This window comes from Enhydra lutris, unplaced genomic scaffold, assembly GCF_002288905.1.
Source record: "Enhydra lutris kenyoni isolate GAN:26980312 unplaced genomic scaffold, ASM228890v2 scaffoldscaffold16, whole genome shotgun sequence".
In the NCBI taxonomy this organism is placed as follows: Eukaryota; Metazoa; Chordata; class Mammalia; order Carnivora; family Mustelidae; genus Enhydra; species Enhydra lutris.
In genome coordinates this window covers 30,427,993-30,446,998 of record NW_019154100.1, presented here as the reverse complement: position 1 = coordinate 30,446,998, position 19,006 = coordinate 30,427,993, and the positions used below count along the sequence as shown (strand labels likewise).

Here is a 19,006-nt window from a genome sequence, read left to right as displayed (position 1 = left end):
ACTATATGAGAAGTAAAAGAGTGAATCTACCTAAAACACTTAGAAGAGTATCTTGCACAAAATAGATCAGTATCAGAAGTTTATTGATCTTGTTAATGCTTTTGGTGGTAGGAGTAATAGTATTAAACAAATATTCATTGAATGCCCTCTATGTACCAAATACTAGTCTAGGAGCAGGGAATATAAAGGTCCCTGCTCTCGGGAAATTTCTTGTCTATTGTGAGGGAGACAAATAATGGATAAGTAAGCAAAATAATTTCACGTGATGATAGGTGCTGTGAGGACAACCAAACAGGCTGGAGATGTGGGGCTGGAGGGGAAGTTGGTCAAAGAAAACCACTCTTAGTCCAGAACTCCTGAGTGATAAGAAAGACAGTCACGGGATGATGTGGAAGCCAGGCCCTTATGGCAAGGGAACAAGCCAGGTCTCCCTCTTGTGGGAATAAGCTACACGTGTTGGGGAACAGGAAAAAGTCCTGTAGAAAGAATAAAGATCTATAAGGAGCTACATCAATGCTAAAACAAAGGAAGGGAACAGGGGCTGGCCCTACCAAGATAGTAAGCGACAAGTACAAAGCCAGAGTAATAAAACCTGTGGCTATGTGGTTTCAGTTTTTAAAAAAGGACAGAAGACAATAAACACAACAGAAAGCTCAAAGACAGACCCATGTTGAAATGGGAACTTGGGAAAGAATAAAGGAGGCTTCATAAATCACTGGGGTAAAGAACAGACTGTAGACAGTGCTGGGAAAACCATCTTACTCTATGAAGGAAAACAGACGCAGATCTTTTCATCCTCACAAATGCTAAAGGAAAATGTAAATGTAGTAATTATCCCCACTAAAAGAAAAATTATCTGATAGGACTAAAAATTCTAAATTTATGCTGCTTATAAGAGATAAGCTTTAAACATATACTGGACCATAAAGAAATCTCAACAAATATCAAAAGGTTGAAATCATAAAGAGTGTGTAATGGCTGAAGGGAAAACAAGCCAGGACTCAAAAGCAGAAATCAGAAAAACACAGGTCTAAATAACTTGCGTGCCAAAAGAAGAAATCACAACAGGGCTTAGAAAATATTTAAACTAAATTGTATGACTGTGTGACATACGAACGCATGGGATACAAACAAAGCATTGCTCAGAAGGAAATCTGTGGCCATAAGAGGGATTACAAAAAAAGACTGAGGGGAGGTGGTGGGGGCAGGAGAAATGGGTGAACTGGTGTGTGTGTGTGTGTGTTTTCGGTTTGAATAAATTATAATTTTCTTAAAAAGAGGGAAGGATCCTGGCAAACCCCACAGGATTTTGGTTGGAACCCCGAAGTAAAAGGCTACAGGATGGTTAAAAGTAAAATCATGGAAAAAGACATCCCATAGATACACTATAATCAAAGGAAGGCTGGGGTCACTCTACCTAAATAGACACAAAGGCGGTAAGCATTACTAGAAATAAAGAGAGGTTGCATAACGATAAAAAAGTCTATCCATCCCAAAGAGATAAAACTTCTGCATCAGATGGCATAGCCATGAGATGTGTTCGGCAGAGTAGGCCCAGCTCCCTAACATCACAAAGGGAGTTCATGGACTCTATCTACTTAGCTTGCGGTGTACCACCACCGCCCAAGTGCCTAACTCTTTAAGAGATAGAGAAAAGGTGTGCCCTGCTAGCATACCCCAGACACCACAATCTCACAAGGCTGTTGCAAGAAAGGAAATTTGCCAGCCAATCTCCTTCACGAATTTAGAGACCATTGTGTTTACATACAAACCCTTACATAAAAATATGAATAAATAAAATCAAACAATATATAAAAAGATAATATATCATACCCAAGTAAGATTTACTCCAGGAATGTAAGGTTGGTTTACCATTAAAAAATCAATCAATATAGGAATCATCAAGATCTATTGTGAAAGCACAGAAGAAGGATGGGGGAGGGGGAATGTCCCAGAAGAGAATTGTGGGCACTGATGCGTCATCCCATCTTGGGCGGGACCCCCCAGAGGATACGCCTCTCCCACCACACCGGACTGGCCACGTTGCTACAGACCAGACTAGGAACCATCTGCTAAAGCCTTCTTGCCTTTAGGAAACCTTCCCTGAAGCCTCCTGTGTGGGTGCGCTCTGGGCTACTGGCTCCCTGGTGGAGGGACCATACCCACCTTCTCCACTTCACAGGCTTGTTCTGAGAGGCTGTGGAGCTACCAGGGACAAGGCCATCACCTCAGCACAGTGTGCTCACCTGAGGGGCAGGGGCTGGCTCCCCTGCCTGGTGAATGTTCTTTCCAGCCTCTCCTGGGTTGGCCTGGCACTCCCACCTGGCAAGGAGAACTTCAAGGGCATCCCGTCAGCCTCTGGGCCACTGTCCACAGCCGGGCTATCCTCCTTGAGATCTCGCCACCTGCTGCTCCCCCTCCGCAGCAGCCCTTTTCCAGACAAGTGAGGGGGGCTACTGGGCGTGGTTCTCCACTTTTCTGAGGTCAGCTCACCGAGCAGGCCCAGGGGGCTCCTGGAAATGGAGCCAGCGCTGGAAGCCGGGCCCTCCTGAGCCGTGAGACAGGCTGGGGCATGGGCAGAGAGCTCCGGCACTTTCCGGCTCTCTTCCTCGGAGGCCTGCTTCGTGCTGCTCAAGGCCGGGGACCGCCTCAGGGAGCGTCTGTGGAGGGCATCCTAAAAGGGGCGAGCACAAGAGCAGTAAGGATCCCCTTCAAGGGAGGTGGGCAAATACTCCAGCCACTATAAGCATTTGCCTACGGTGCTCCCTCCCCCAGGATATAGTTCTCATCCATCCCCAGTTCCTCTTAAAATTCTACCTATGGTCTGGGGAGGTACTCACAGGCTCCCAGCTCTGTAACACTGTCTGGGCTCCACCTTCATGAACCCAGGAGCACGCTCATCCCTTCTCCCACACCCCTTACAGAGAGCATGTCCCAGCGGCCAGTGAAGCTATAGCTCTAGGCTCAGGCCTACCTTCTAATTCCCACACCACCACACAGCCACGTCTCCTGTGCCAAGTTACTAGCTTCTCTGTCCCTCCCTACCCTCACCTGTAATGTAACCAGCCCACAATCCACTATCTGTAATTTCTGAAACCTCCCAAAATGAGTTTCTTTTGGAATCCTGTGCCGATTTCTCTTTAACTGCCATGAGGTTGCTCACAGTCCTTTCTTAAGTGTAGCTATTCATACCTTAAGTTGCAGAAATGATAACATTTTTGCTTACGGGGTGCTACCCCAAACCCGACCGCAGGCATTAGGTGGTATGTGGCTTGTGCTCAGGGTTGCTTTTCTGATAATGAAGAAATTCTGAATCCCAAAACACATTTGGCCCCAAGGTTGGATGAGGGCTTGGGGACCTGTAGCATCTATCTTGCACAAGATGGTGGCATTAACAGAGAGGCCAGTAGAAGGGACTGGCACAGAGCCAGACCCATCAGGGCAGTCAACCACCCTGATGCATAGGCCACCACTCTATGGCCTCTCCCCAGTTCCTGCTCACACAGGGCCTTAACCCCTCCTGCTAACGGACCAGGAATGGCAGAGGCCAGTCTTCATTCATCTCTGGTGCCTGCCGAGCATTCAGCTCAGTGACTTACCCCGAGTAAGTACTCAAGGCTTGTGCTTAGTGTTTGAAATGAAGGAATTCCAAAGGAGTCAACTGAAAGGTCCTCTCTTACTATCAATGATTAACTGATAAAATGGGAACTCAAGCTGTTTACCAACCTAGGGTCGGGGAATGGAGGTAAAGGGGACAAAAATAAACCTGTGAAACTTTACCTCGGTTTAAACTTTGGGATCTCTCAGCATTTCCAGAAATAATCCTGAACCAAATGGTAAAGCCCAAGCTGGAATAGAAACAGCTAATTCTGTAGTATTCTTGCCTAGTGGAAATTACTAGGCACTACAAACCTCCCAAAGCCACCAGGGCCTCCCCTGCCACACAGTCAAGAAAATATTAGTCACCATTCCCAAGGAGACCTAAACTTCTGGGCCAAATGCAGGGAACCCAGCCTCTTACTCATCCTTTAAGAGAGCAGAGCTGATCTAGTAGAAAAAAAAAAAATGATGAAATACCTAGCAAAGCTTGCTTTTTTTTCTCTTGAGCAAACAAGTAAGTATGGCCAAAGTACTCAAAGACCCACAAAACGCTTTCTAGAAAACCTGGGGAAATTCTACGACAATCTACCCTATCTTTCAATGTCCTTCACAGGATTCGGATACCCCAGGGGAAAAACACACCTCCCAAGGCAATCACTCCTCCTTCTAGAAGTTTGGGACAATCTCTAAGTCACCTGCCTCACACCTCAGTTGTAAAGGGAGTCTCAACTACACAGATGTGATTGACTGGATGTCATTACAGGACAGGATCCTGGCATTCATCTGGTCCACCAGTTCGCAAAGTGTAGTCCGCTGGCCTTAAGGGTCCCCAGATCCCTTTAGGGAGCTCAAACCTATTTTCTTCATAATAATAGGACATGATTTGCCTTTTTCACTGTGTTGACATTTACAGGAATGATGCAAATGAACTGGTGGGAAAAACTGCTGGCCTGTAGCACAAATCAAGACAGTGGGACCAAACTTTCCTAGTTAGTGCTGGAGGTATTAAAAAAAAAATTAGTAAAATGCTAATTTCACCTAAGAATATCCATGCTGGGGTGCCTGGGTGGCTCAGTCAGTTAAGGGCCTGACTCTTGATTTTAGCTCGGGTCATGGTCTCAGGGGTGTGAGGTCGGTTCTGAGCTGCCCTCCTTCTCTCTGCCCCTCCCCCCACCCATGTTCTCCCTCCCCACCAATAAATAAATAAAATCTTAAAAAAAAAAAAAAAAAAGACTGTCCATGCTGAAGCATTAAAAGAATTATATTCAATCTCAACCCTATGGTACACATCTCTTTAATATTCTATGAAGCAAAATGGGAGGTATATGCAAGGACTCTGCCCATTGCCGAGGAAGACAGCTGTCTCAAGGAAAAGCACTTGCACAGCCATGGAGTTGTGAATTGAACTTGCTCGTTTTTTCCATGGAACAACTGACAGACTAACTGTGGTTATTCAGACACGGGTATTTCGCAGGCGTTTCCCTGAAAATAAGTTGAGCCTGTCGCTTCAAGGGAAACAACTGATGGACTGTCAGTGATAAAATACAATTGTCAGGTTTAAAAATTAAAATCTGGGGAGACTTGCCTCAGCCACTGGGAGCCGATGGCTTCTCAACACCTGAAAACTTTTCTGATGAGTGGATGGTAACATCAAGAAATGTGACTTTTTTGATGTGGGTTTATTGGTTTGTAGTGAAAGGTCAACATTCTGAAGATGTCAGTAACACAGATAACTCAGTAAACCAGTGGTTTCCAAATGACCAAAAACCACCCCCACAAGATGGAGGTAGTGGCAAGGAGACAGTTGGCTTCTTTCTGTCCTGACTCCAAGTGAGCTGGGAGAGCAGTGCTGGCCTCCAGTCATGGCCCACACCTGGCCATGCAGCGTGGGAGAGGAGGACACACGTGACCTATGCGGGTTTGCACAGGCTCTCTTACTGGACTAATATCACAAAAATTTGAAATCAGAAATTTGGATTTCCTCTGTTTTTCTGTTTCTTTGTGGTTTTACAAATGCCTTTTACATTCATTCTCTCATTTGGTTCAGTTTCCCCATCTGATGGAACCCTCCCGGAACCCCTCCTTAAGGAAGAGTATGAAAAGATGATGGGACATTATTATACTTTCTCTTTAAAGCAAAGCAAATGAAACCATAAAGATCAGGATTTCTTTTTCCCTTTTAACTACTATGTTCCAAAAAATAAGGAATATTTTTAAAAATACTAAAAATAAAAAAGATGAAAAAAAAATTAAAAAGATGTTCTCTACACTTGGATGGCTTGCCCCAACTCCTGAATGGCAAAGGGAAAAATGAATGTGTTCTCACTCAGCAAAGGAAGATAAAACCACAGCATCCACCTCATTGACCTGCTGGGTAAACTGAGGGCAGGAGGGAGATGAGGTTCCCACAGGGAGCTGACAGTACAACCAGAGAAAACAGAGGCAGTGTTCCTCCCATCCTAACACACAGATCACCCCTTCTTGGACTGTCTTGTGGGGTACCCTCAGATAAACCCCTTAAGCCCTGCTGGGTTTTCACTTTCCACTCTCACCATAGCAGTGAGAGCAGCAACCTACCTGCGAGGAACTGGCGTTAGGCCCTGCCATCATGCCTCGGACGATCAGGCCAGACTTCGGCCTGATCTTCTCGCCCATCCTCTTCATGTCCAAGGAAGGCTCTGACGACTGAAGCTTGTCCATCCTCTCCCACGCAGGGACCACGGCAGGGCTTTCACCTGGGATAGCCTGCGTGGGCTTACTTTTGTGGGGAGGCCTTTTGGATGATACAAAATTACCAAGTAAATCCCCATCAAGATTATCGTGCCTGCAAAAAGGGGATATTTCCATTAAAACAGAGTCCCCAATAGCTAACAATGATAATAAATCCCGCATTCAACAGGCACTCATAGCAAGCCCATTCATAAATCTGCAAGGATTCTAACCAGGCAGTGCCTTATCATTAAAAATAAAGAACAGGGGCGCCTGGGTGGCTCAGTGGGTTAAGCCACTGCCTTCAGCTCAGGTCATGATCTCAGGGTCCTGGGATCAAGCCTCGCATCAGGCTCTCTGCTTGGCAGGGAGCCTGCCTCCCCCTCTCTCTCTGCCTGCCTCTTTGTCTACTTGTGATCTCACTGTCCTTGTCAAATAAATAAATAAAATCTTTTTAAAAAAAAAATTTAAAAAAAAATAAAGAACAGAAAATACTTTATTTCAGGGCAAGTCTGACCTATAAAATAAGACCAGGAAGCAAGAAACAAAATCAGAATTGATGACCCATGATAGCATTCCTCAAATATCCTTAAATATTTAATATCCTCAAATATAAAGAGCATCCTTGTCCCAGACCCAAGTGATTACAGAAAACCATAGCCTTTCAGTACAGTCCTGAGCTACGTGGAGACAAGCCTTACTGCACATCATTGACATTAGTAGATGAAGACATGTAGCAAACTTGATGTTCCCCAGCTATTTGGTTAAGGTTCAGTTAAGTTGAGCGTGCCGATGGCCTCTCTTCTTGGGTTGCTTGGCATTGAAAGAGAGTAAGAGAGAGAGAGATTATGTGTACATGTGCACGTGTGTGTGTGTGTGTGTGTGTGTGTGTAGGGGAAAGACAGAGAGAGAACAAAAGATGATGAGATACAGTGAGACAAGCAAGGAGAAATGACAAGAAGGAGAAAGAGAGCAAGAGACCCGGATAAAGAGGACTGGTAAGTACCTATGATCTGCGATGGATTGGCGAGAGCCCAGCACTACTCTTGACACAGATTGGCGGGTTTTCTACCATCAGACTCTGGCCTAAAGAGGCATCGATGGCCGCTCTGTGCCATGCTGCTGATTACCAAGCACTGGGTCACCCATGAGAGAAGCAGTCATGTGTGTGCCATGACGGGGGCATACTCAGCAGAGGAAGGGGCCACAACCAACTTGGGGAAATCGAGGACTTGCAGAAAAGGTGGCACTGAGTCTGAAGGAATTAGTGGGCAGGAGATAACACCAGGCGTTAGCACAGAGCCCTGTAAAAGCAGGTTAGGCCCAGGTGAGCCAGGCAGCTGATGAAGGAAAGAGCTTTGCAGGTTAACCTTAGGAGTTTCTATTTTACCCTGGAAGCCCTGGGAAGGGTCTGAAGACCTTTCCACAGGGGAGCAGCACAACCAGACTTGTTTGTGGGAAGCAGCCACTATCTTAGGTGGAGGGGGGATTGGAGCAGGTGACCAGAGGCCTGGAAAGCAAGGGGAGAGCCCATGGGAGCTAGCCCGGGCAAGAGGGGAGGGTATGGAACTGAGGCACTGCTCCCAGGGCAGAGAAAGCAGGAAAGGTTCTAGTGTCATTAAGGAAAATGATAGAGCAGGAGAGGTCAAGGATAACACCCAAGTTTGTAGCTTGGGCAACTGGGTGGAACTCGGGAGCCTCCACTACTTCTCCTGGTTCTTTATCACCTCAGAAATATTCATTTTTCCCAACCAGGCAGCACGTGCCTTTGAAGGAAGAACCATCTTCTTCCACACCACCCTGACTCACCTTCACATCTTAAGCCCTGAGTTAATGTTTTTAATGGTGCTCATCCTTCGGCAGCTGGAAGCCCAGACCCTACACCGTGACTACCCCCATGAAAGAAAAGGTTTCTCAACAGAGCTGGAAGGAGACACCCAGCCCCAGGGAATTAGACTCGCGAGCGACTGCAGGCGGTATATTAAGGTTGTAATTTAACATAACTGCTTTCCAAATAATGGAGGTTCAATCAAGAACAGCAATTCATTTTCTTCCTATGAGTTTCAAAAAGCCTTATTTTTCAGATGTTTCCATGTCTACTGCATTGCTTTTAGAATTCCATACCCGTTTTTTTAAGAAAATGCAAACAAAGCAAGTCCCTGATGCTGACAAACATTAAACATTTGAATCATAAGCATTCTCCTCCATTCCCAAGGCCTCTGGAGGAAAGGAACAGTGCTCCTCAACAGGGAATTTGAAAGCATACAATGTGGGGGCTGAATACTGACTCCCTGAAGACGTCCAGATCCCAGGACCTGGGAATGTTCCCTTATGTGGAAAGGGACTTTGCACATGTGTTAAGGTTTTGGGATGGGGAGATGACCCTCGATCATCTGGGGGGCAGGCATTAGAGTCACAAGTCTCCCTGTTACAAAGAGGCAGGAGGTCAGAGTCAGGAGTAGGAGATGCCATGATGGAAACAGAGGCTGGAGGGATGTGCTCTGAAGACGGAGGAAGCAGCCACAAGCCAAGGAATGTAGGTGACTGTGAGAAGCCAAAGAAGGAAAGGAAACAGATTCTCCCCCAAAAGTCTCTAGAAGGAATAAGCCCTACTGACACCTTGCTGTCAACCCAGTGGGACCGATCTTGAAATTCTGACCTCGGAACTGGAAGATAATAAATTCGTATTGCTTTCAGACACGGTGATGCTTAAATTTTATGTCAGCTTTGCTAGACTACGTTGCCTAATTGTTTGGTTGAATACTAGCCTAGATGCTTCCTGAAGGTATTCTTTAGATACGATTAACATCTACAATCAGTTGACTTCAAGTAAAGAGTTTACCCTAGGGAATATGGGTGCCTTGTCCAATCAGTAGAAGGCCTTAAGAGCAACAACTGAGGTTTCCCAGAGAACTCGGCTTCAAGGCTATAACACAGAATACTGCCTGAGTTTCCTGCATGCCGGTCTGCCCTACAGATTTGAGACTTGCCAGCTCCCACAATCATGTGAGCCAATTCCTTAAAATAAATCTCTTTATAGGGGCACCTGCCTGGGTGGCTCAGTCAGTGAAGCGTCTGACTCTTGATTTCAGGTCAGGTCTTGATCTCAGGGTCGTGAGATCGAGCCACATGTTGAGCTTCACACTGGGCATAGAGCCAACTTAAAAAAATAATAAAGTTTAAAAAAAATTAATAAATCTCTATATAGGAAATATAAATCCAAAAAGATATATATGTATAAATACATATAATACTTACATATATATATTTACATGTATTCACACATATACACACTTCTTATTGGTTCTGTTTTTCTGGAAAACCCTGACAGTTCCAGCCACTCGGTTTATAGGCACCGGTCACAGCAGCAACAGGAAACTAATCCACCCTGTAAACAGAAGAAGAGCTACCTGGCTTTGCTGGTTTCTGACAGTGACGTTCTCCATGTCGCATCTTCGTCCGCAAGGTCATATATATTGACCAGTGTGGTCTCTGGGCATCTTGATGATAATCTGTTATTTTTCTTTGGAATTGGGAGTGCAGGGATTGGTGCTTCTTGAGTGAAATTGTTAGTAGTATTTCCAAAGTGATCCAGAAAGTATCTGGTAATGAGTTCAAGGTTTGTTTTTAGAGGATTGTCCTTGGCCTATTGTTGGAAGAAAACAAAAATCATTAACCATGTGTACAGATTCACAGGGAGGGTGGAAACGATGGCTAGTCCAATTCTTTGACATATTTTATCAGCTTCTCATTCATCTGTACATTCTTTCAGCAATTGTCCTGTGTTACGACAGAGATGAAGACAAAAATCTCTACCCTGAAAGAACTAACATCCAATGCATGAGCCAGGAGATTTAATGAACAACTGTAACAAAATATGACATGAATAGGAAAATAACCAAGCAAATTTCCTCTTGGTTTTTCTCCTAGGAATAACTTTAGAAAATATATATCTGTTCATTAAAAAATAAATAAATAAATCTTTAGGGATTGTTAACTGTGCAAGATAATAAACATCTGGGACCTGAGCATTCTCTTAGGCTGTGTACTCTGCATTTAACACTGGACACTGGGGACTGCAGGGACAGTGCCGCAGAAGGTTATTGCAAAGAACATAGGGAGGCCATTAGGACTGACTCAATCTACACCCGAATCTCAAAAAAAACCTGAAACTCTTTAGTAGTTGGTTTTAGAAATAAATGACATCAGGGGCACCTGGAGGCCTCAGTCAGTTAAGCGTGACTCTTGATTTCAGATCAAATCATGATCTTAGGGTCATGAGATCGAGCTCCAAGTCAGGCTCCATGCTGAGTGTGAAGCCTGCTTAGGATTCTCTCTCTCCTTCTCCCTCTGCCCCTTGCCCCCTCCACTTGTACTCATGCACTCTTTCTCTCTCTAAAAAAAAAAAAAGAAAGAAAGAAAGAAATGACATCAGGTTTTCCCAACCTTGGCTATGCCAAATATAACCTTTGGAGGTTTTTAAATATATATATTCCCAGGCCCTACTGTGTCTTATTAAACCAGAATTGCAAAGATCAGAGTCCTGATTTCTCTTAAAATTCCTCCAAGTAATTCGGACAAACATAGATGTCCAAGCAGCAATCCACAGGCTGACCTTAGGCCATGTAACTGTGTCAGTCCCCAGCCCACTTGCCCAGGAACACCAAGCTGCCGGGAAGTGTGGTCAGATGCGAGGCATTTGGTGAGTATGCAGTCAGAGCAGTAAAAGGCCTGACAAAGGACCTGGCGCAGAGAGGACCCTCAGGCACATCCAGGCCTTCCCCTTTCCACCCCCCGATCTGTGCAGCAGAACTCAGCCACCAACACCCACAGCCAGATGGGTTCTGACCAACAGCAACAGATTTATCAGGCAGTCAAAATCAGGGGACAGCTTTATTTTTTTAGTATGGGACCCAAAAAAAACCTATTTTGTCTAAGTCTAAATGAAACTCACGAGGAAAAGAGTCAGGGGAGAGATGTTATGTAATTTATTTCGACCTTCTTGCTTTTTCTTTCTATACGAGAGATTTATAGCCCTAGATGACCTGAATTATACTTTATGGCTTTTCATAACACTCTGCTCAGAAAAGTCACAGCCTTTATATGAATCTGGACACCCTTTTTCAAAATCTCAGTTTTACACAGGCATTTTTATATATCGTATCCTTAACAGGGAAAAACAATTTACTGGAATTAACATTAAATTACAGGGATTTCCTAGAGTCAGACTAGCTTTGTGTGAATGTTAAAATCATTATGTAATAGGTAGATTAATAAATCTATTTTTCTGTAATATATAAGGTCAACTCATTATCTAATAACTACTAAAAACTACTGTATAAATCAAATAATCAGGGCACTTACGAAGACTTAACGAAAAACCCTTCCGCATCTTCAGATAATTACTACCTTAGGGAGACTATATTAGAGTGGAGAAGTCAAAGTCACTTGAATGGCAAAGATGATTCCAGGAAATTAGGTGAAGTTGCATTCACATAAAATCCCCACTGTACCAGCATGCTTAATTGATTTTCTTGTTACCTGTCTAACTTACTATGGAAAAAAAAAATCTTTCTAAAATGTACAGTCCACACTCCTGCCTTACATACAATGCAGCAAAAGGAGATGGGTTGGATGGCTGCTGCCTGGGTCTGTAGGACTCCAGCTGGACACTTAGAGGAGGCGGAGGGGCCCTGGTGCCACCCTTGGACCAAGGATGACAGGCATCAATCTGATGTCTTTACTGACCTGATGCTAGGACTGCACCTGGTTGCCACTGCCTTTTTCTCATCAAAGTCGGGCAGAGGAACCTCGAGCAACCTGAATGTTCCCCTAGGTTGATGGCATCCTTCATTTTATTGAGGGGAACTCAGCCTGAGCTCCCCCCTGGTCTAGGACGTGCATGAGGGTGGTTTTCTGAGGTTCCTCCAGGTGTCTCAGAAACAGCCTTGGAGGGCACGGGAGGGTGGGATGTCACCCGCCCCCCATTCCAACCCAATCTGCTAAGATTTCAATTAAGTAAAGCATTACAATTGCAGGAGGTCTGACCACCATTACTACAGTAGGACTGAGAATCGGAAGGTCTGGTTCTAGCCTTCCCCCTCCCCTGTAATTCACTGTGAGATCTTGACAAGCCCCCTTTCTCTGGCTCACAGCTCCCCCAGGTGAGGGCCCCCATTCTATGGGTAGTTTTTTTTTTTTTTTAAGATTTTTTTTATTTATTTGTCAGAGAGAGTGAGCACAGGCAGACAGAGTGGCAGGCAGAGGCAGAGGGAGAAGCAGGCTCCCTGCTGAGCAAGGAGCCCCATGTGGGACTCGATCCCAGAACGCTGGGATCATGACCTGAGCCGAAGGCAGTCGCTTAACCAACTGAGCCACCCAGGCGTCCCCTATTCTATGGGTAGTTTAAAAGCTGCTTAGACCAGTCCTGAGGGGCGGCCCCAAAGGCCAAGAAGGCAAGTCTTCTTCACCCCCAATTCAACCATGGGGCTCCCCTTCTTTGTTTTCCATATTTGGACTCCAGGAAATATCATCGTACTGCCTCTTTAAAAAATTATGATAAATGCTGAACTATAAGAACATGAGGTTCTTTCTAACCCTGACGCTATGCCCTACCACAAGGCAACCTCTGCTGGAGAGCTCATTCTTCGATCAAATTAGAAGATTCTGTCTTCATAGCAGAAAAAACCAATGAGGCCAGAATTGAAGCTTCATCCAGTCAATCAGGCACCCAACCGTATCATCCACAAACACATAGAGATTATTTACCATGTCCTCGGGCAACACATGAAGTATGAGGATACAACAGTGAACCAAGAGACGCCTATCTCTGGCCTCCTGCTGCATCCAAGGTAGTGAGTGGGGAGGCAGGTGCTAATTAAACAACCACACACACATCCTCTATTATAAGTGTGCGAGAGCACAACAGAGGAGAACCACAGGATGCCGTGGAAGCTTATAACTGGGTGAGGGGAGCGCAGGTCAGGATGGATGAGGGGGAGGGATCAGGGAAGCCCCCCCCCCACCCTCACCCCCAACCATTTGCTATCTCAACTCCAATGCCCCAGGCTTAGCTGAACCCAAGCCCCATTTCTACCTAAATTAAATGTCACAGCAGACTTAAAAATAAGCTATTACTCAGAATTGGAGAAGGAAAATCTTACACAGGCTGGGAATGGAAAATTTTAGTAGAACCGAATACTATACTCTTAAGTAGAGTCTGACTAAAAACAGCCTCCTAGGGGAGGAGGGAGCACAGGGAATAACCATTAAGGGCCCAGGTTCAAAGGGAGCTTCGCAGCCACACATGCAAAAAACTCTCTTGGGGGGCTGGCAGCTGGGGCCCGACTGAGCCTGGAAACCCAGCTCACACTTGGGATTTGTCAGAACATGGCTGGGCCTGTTTCTCCTTGGCCGCAGGCATGGCGAGCCTCCTGCCACCCATCTCCGACAGCCTGGCAGGGTCCACAGGGGCTCTGACATTGCCAAGCTCGGTTCCAGAACATTACACCACACCTTCAAAACACATACCTTGTTCTCCTTGTAGAGAAATTCAAGATGCAAAACCTTGCGGAGATCATTTCTGCTGTTTATGCTGAGGTCAGAGCGTGGGCGTTCCTGGTCCATGGTCACACGTGTCTTCTTTAAGCCCTGCGGGAAGAAACCTGAATCATTATTTTCATTTTAAATCAAACCTTCCAGTCTCTGATGGGGGTTATAAATAAAAGACTGTTGATGTCCTTATGATCATTCCTACCCTGCCTATCCTGCCTTCCTTGCAAGGATCTTGCAAGGACCAAAAACTGATTTAATTTATTTTTATATAACCTTTACACTTGACATCTTCATAATTATTATTCTGAATCTTACAAGAACTCCATGGGCTGAGCTGATGTTGGAGTTGCTGACCCATTTTACAGAAAAGGAAAGTGAGGTTCAGGTCACTGACTCATCCAAGGCTAGAGCCCTGGGTTTGACACTAGATTTGGAGCCACAGAATAGGAAGCTTTAAAAATAAACTGAAGGCAAAAAATGAGCAAAAGACCAATAATGATTCCTTTCTTTTCTCGGGTGAGAGCAAGGGTTGATCTGCCCGGGTAACACAAGAGAAGCCCATAGCAGGGGGTCCTGACCATTCCCAGCCTGTGAGTCAGCAACGCCAGCACTGAGGCTCACTGGAAGCACGTGGTAAACGTCTGCTGAGTTCCCAGGGAGACCATTGCCAATATCCAGCCCTAACCGTCCAGAAGGCCCAACTGAGACACACTCTGGCAAAGGTGAGAGCTATTCTCCCTGTGAGCCTGGCTTCTTTGTTCAAAAAATAACACAGATGCAGCTCCCTGCCCACCTCGCTGGGCCAGGGTGATCACCGAACATGGAGGAGGAAGAGACAGCTCACAAACAGCTCAGCCTGCCATTAAGGGAGCCCTTGACTCTTCGCGGATCGGGACACTCACAGCTGCCAGGCCTTAACTTCTCCCCCAAGCTTTGTGTTCACAATCTCACAGAGGATCCCACTGATGGGAAAACAGGACAAAACCTGCTGCTTGCCATGAAGTGAGGGAAGAAGAATTTGTGAAGAAAGAGGTATGAACACAACCCAGAACCAAAGGGAATAAAAAGGAAGTGTTGAGGAGGGGGATCAGAAAGAAATGGGTGTGCATGTTGGGGGAAAGGTAGGGGCATGGTTAGGTGCTCTAGGGAGAATGAACTGGAAGTGGGGGTCATAGCAAGCACCCCTGTTTCATCTGGGTTTCCCCATGGCTTTCCTGCCAATCAGAGTGAGGCAGAAACTATGAGAGTCCCTCACTACTGGACAACCCCTTACATCTGTCACCAGTTCAGATCTTGCCAAGCAAGTCTTGGCACACTTCACAAACTCCCTGGAACTGCGGTGCATACCGACATGTGAGAACTACTGGGGTAGTGGACAATGATGCCCTCAGTAAGCAGCCAGTCCTCAGTTCCACCCGGTCCACTTAATCTTCATCATTCAACAAACATTTCCTAGGCACCCACTATATGGTGGGCTGTTCTTGATGCAAGAGATACCGAGAGAATAAGACACACCTCATTTCTTCACAGAGCTGACATTCTGTAGGGGAAGCAGGAAAGGTTTCACAATTAGGTGACATTAAAGAAGAGATGTGAGGGCAGTAGGAAAGCAAGCCATGAAGACACTTGGGAGAAGTGTATTCTCGACAAGGAATAGCAAGGGCAAAAGCCATGTCGCAGTCACAGGAGGCCAGTGCAGCTATAGCTGCATGACCAGGGGCAGGAAATAAGGTCAGAGAGGCTGCCCAGATCCTGGAAAGGAAAGGCCTTGTTGGCTTTTGTGAAATGGTGGGGTGGAAGCAGGGTTTAAAAAGGAGCATGAACTGACTTGTGTTTGTAAAGAATCACTGGCTGCTAGGCTGGGAACAGGTTTTTGGAGGTAAGGGATTAAGCAGAAACTAGTTAAGATGCTATTGAACAACTCATATGAGAGATGGAGTGGCTTGGACTAAGTGGTGGCAGCAGAAATAGAAAGAAGTGGCTACATGCTCTGTGTGCTCTGCTGGTAAAGCCAACAGATGTACCAATGGCCTGGATGTGGGGTATACACGAAGGAAAAAAGCCAGGAATGATCACAAAGGTTTCGGCCCAAGCAACTAGAAAGATGGTGATACTGCCTACCAAAATGGGAAACTTACAAGGCATAGAGAGAATCAGGAATTGGATTTTGGACATGTTGAGATATTTATTGGATGTCCAAGAGGAAATGTAAACTCAGCTGTTAGAAAGAATGTTTAAGAGTTCTGGGAGAAACCTGGGCCAGAGATAGGCATTTGGGAACTGTTGTCACATTGATGGCCCTGGAATCCAGTAGACTAGCAGAGGCACCTGCAAAATAGCAAGTGAAGAAAAGAAGAGAAGACTGAGTCTTGGAGACCCCCAACACACACAGCTCCAAGAAATGAGGGGGACCAGCAAAGAACCAGATTGGTTAGAGGAGGCAATGCAGAAAGGGGTCTCCAGAAGACAAGCGGAATGAGTTTCCGGGAAGCAGGACACAATTGGCTGTGTCAAACACATGGTTAGACCAAGAAGTATGAGGACTGAAAGTTAAAGGTCATTGACACACTTGACAAGAGTTAGTTCCGTGGATCGGTGGGGACAGAAGCCGAATTAGAGTGGGTCTGAGCAAGCAGGAAAAAGGATTAGAATCAGAGCACACCCAGTTCTTTCATGGGGTTTGGCTATAAGAGGGAGAAGAAAAATTGGCTAAAGAGACTTGGGGGTCAAGATGGGATTCTGCAGGAGTGACAGGAGAGAAGACAAAATGTATCTGCAACAGAGAGAGAGAACTGCAGCAGTGCCCTCACGCAGGCAAGAGGGGACAGATACTCGGGAAGGGGGTGGCTTTCCCAGGAGTATGGAGAATTCACTCACAGGAGCAGGGAGGGAGGCAGAGTGAGGGTCCGGGCCCAGAAGGGTTTACAACTGTGGTGGTGCAGCCTGTCGGAGCTTTCTCCGTGAAACGAGAATGGGGAAGGAGCTGTGCAGTTGGAAGTGAGGGCAGGTGTGACACGGCCATCCCAGAGTGGAGAGAGGGAGCGGGCTGGAGAGCTATAAGCCTCAGGGGACTGACCACATGGTGGTGTGTTTATCTCCAGCCCCTTCAGGGCTTCAGGGCAAGTGTGGCGGGGGTGGCAAGGTGAATTTGAAAACTCAGGGTCGGGGGAGCATGAGGAAAAAAGAGAAGGGCAAGGGAGGTGACACCGCATGTTGTTGAGGGTGTGATTATAACTACGGGTGGGTAAGAAGTAGGGAGAGATCACAATAGAGCCAGGGGCCTGGGAGCAATTGGCAGGAACTGTGGAATGCAGATGTGAGTGAGACTGAAGACTAGTATATGACAGGCGGCTGCTAAGGGAGGTGAGCTGCCAGTGAGGATGATAGATTACACAGATTCCGGAAAGGGTGTGGTGCTGGTAGCAATAGGCCTGGGACATGACTGCTTGGAATGGGTGGCAGAGGTAGGATGGGGTCAAGTTGCTGCAGGAAGGGGAGGCTGGGGCACGAGGAGTCACCTTGGAGGACCCTGACACTGCAAGACTTTAGCATGACTCTCCCTGAGGGCAGACCATGCTTGGACGGGGGCCAGCATAGCTGGGTGTGATGTAGGGTAGAGGGCAGAGGACGTGGTAGGGGAAGGTGAGGCCAGAGGCCCAGCCTGTAGCAGGGTCATAGAGTGCCTTGAGGCTTGGGTGAGGCCTTCCCTTGGATTTCATTCTGGTTGTAGTAAAAAGCCCATGGAAGGTTTTGAGGAGAGGAGTGACAAGCTCTCCCTTGCTCACCATGGGCAAGTTTCTTAGCCCTCTAGTCTCATGCTCATCTTGCAGGAAAGGGAGTAAGAATTCCTGTCTTTCAGGACTGTTACGAGGATCTGAGAAAACAAACAGGCAACTAGAAGGTACCTCACACCATGACGGGAACTCTCCAGGTTATACCTGCCTTGTGCCAAGCCCTGAAGGGGGTACATGGTCTCGGCACTGGAGCGGAAGGTGACAAGGACAACAGCTGAACTGGACTGCAGTCCCAGCTCTCTACAACTTTCTGAGTGACTGTGGGCAACTCCTTTGTCAGGTCAGAGCTTCAGTGTTCCTGGATGAAAAATGGGAGGGAGAGGAGGCCCCATGAGCCACACACTGCCAAGACTCCACCCAGATCAGGTGTCAGCTCTGTGGACTGTTCTAGTGGGCAAGACAGGCAGACATATAAAGTGTAATGTGAGCGCCAAAGAGCAAGTCACAGACGAGGTAAGTCAGGTATTCCGACTGGAGTTATCCAAGAAGACCACCTGAAGGAAACAGACTTGGGGTGGGCCATGGGTGGAACCGGGGAAAGCATGTGGGAGAAGCTGGAACCCACGTTGGAGTGGTACACTGGGGTCAAGATATGGGGGAGCCTTAGAGAGCAGGTAAGGACTGTGGATTTCCTTTGAACTCAAGGAAGGCAAGGCATGAGGAAAGCTGAGAGTTTTGCTTGGTGGTCCAGACCGAAAAGAAATGGTAATAGTGGGCAGCCTCACAGGATGTGTCATTGACATCCAACGTGCAGCCAGGACTTGGTGACAAAAGGTCAACTAGCCATAAAACAGAGCAGATACAATGAAGCCACAGTGCATGTAAACATTTTTAAATGAAAAAAAAAAAAAGCTTTTAAAAAGCAAAGAAAGACACTTTCAAAACAGATGCAGATGAGAGATGGAGGTGGTGAAGACAACGCTGAATACAGGTACCTACTATGTGCATACGATGCTTGGGGACTGACCATATATATTCTTATTAATCCCCATCATAAATCTGCAAAGGGTGGGTCTTTTTGTTTTACAGAAAAGGAAACTGAGACAGTTAGTAACGGATCCAAGCTCTCACTGCTAACCAGTTGCCGGTATTTGAACTGCCCCACCTGATTCCAAAGCCCTTCCAATTTTCCCTTCAAAAAACGATTTTCTGGGACGCCTGGGTGGCTCAGTTGGTTGGACGACTGCCTTCGGCTCAGGTCATGATCCCGGAGTCCTGGGATCGAGTCCCGCATCGGGCTCCCAGCTCCACGGGGAGTCTGCTTCTCCCTCTGACCTTCTCCTCGCTCACGCTCTCTCTCACTACCTCTGTCTCAAATAAATAAATAAAATCTTTAAAAAAAAAAAAAA

At 46.3% G+C, this 19,006-nt stretch overlaps 1 protein-coding gene across 1 annotated transcript in view; it reads right to left on the bottom strand.

The window, feature by feature from the left end:
* The window catches only part of LOC111147407 (MINDY lysine 48 deubiquitinase 4), a 101,201-nt gene that overhangs the window by 80,982 nt on the left and 1,213 nt on the right, over nt 1-19,006 (bottom strand). Inside the window, exons 2-5 of the mRNA XM_022503414.1 lie at nt 13,840-13,959; nt 9,720-9,955; nt 6,178-6,424; nt 2,247-2,674 (exon numbers count right to left, since the gene is read on the bottom strand). Of these exons, the coding sequence (XP_022359122.1) occupies nt 2,247-2,674; nt 6,178-6,424; nt 9,720-9,955; nt 13,840-13,959 (1,031 nt within the window). The remainder of the gene's footprint in view (nt 1-2,246; nt 2,675-6,177; nt 6,425-9,719; nt 9,956-13,839; nt 13,960-19,006) is intronic.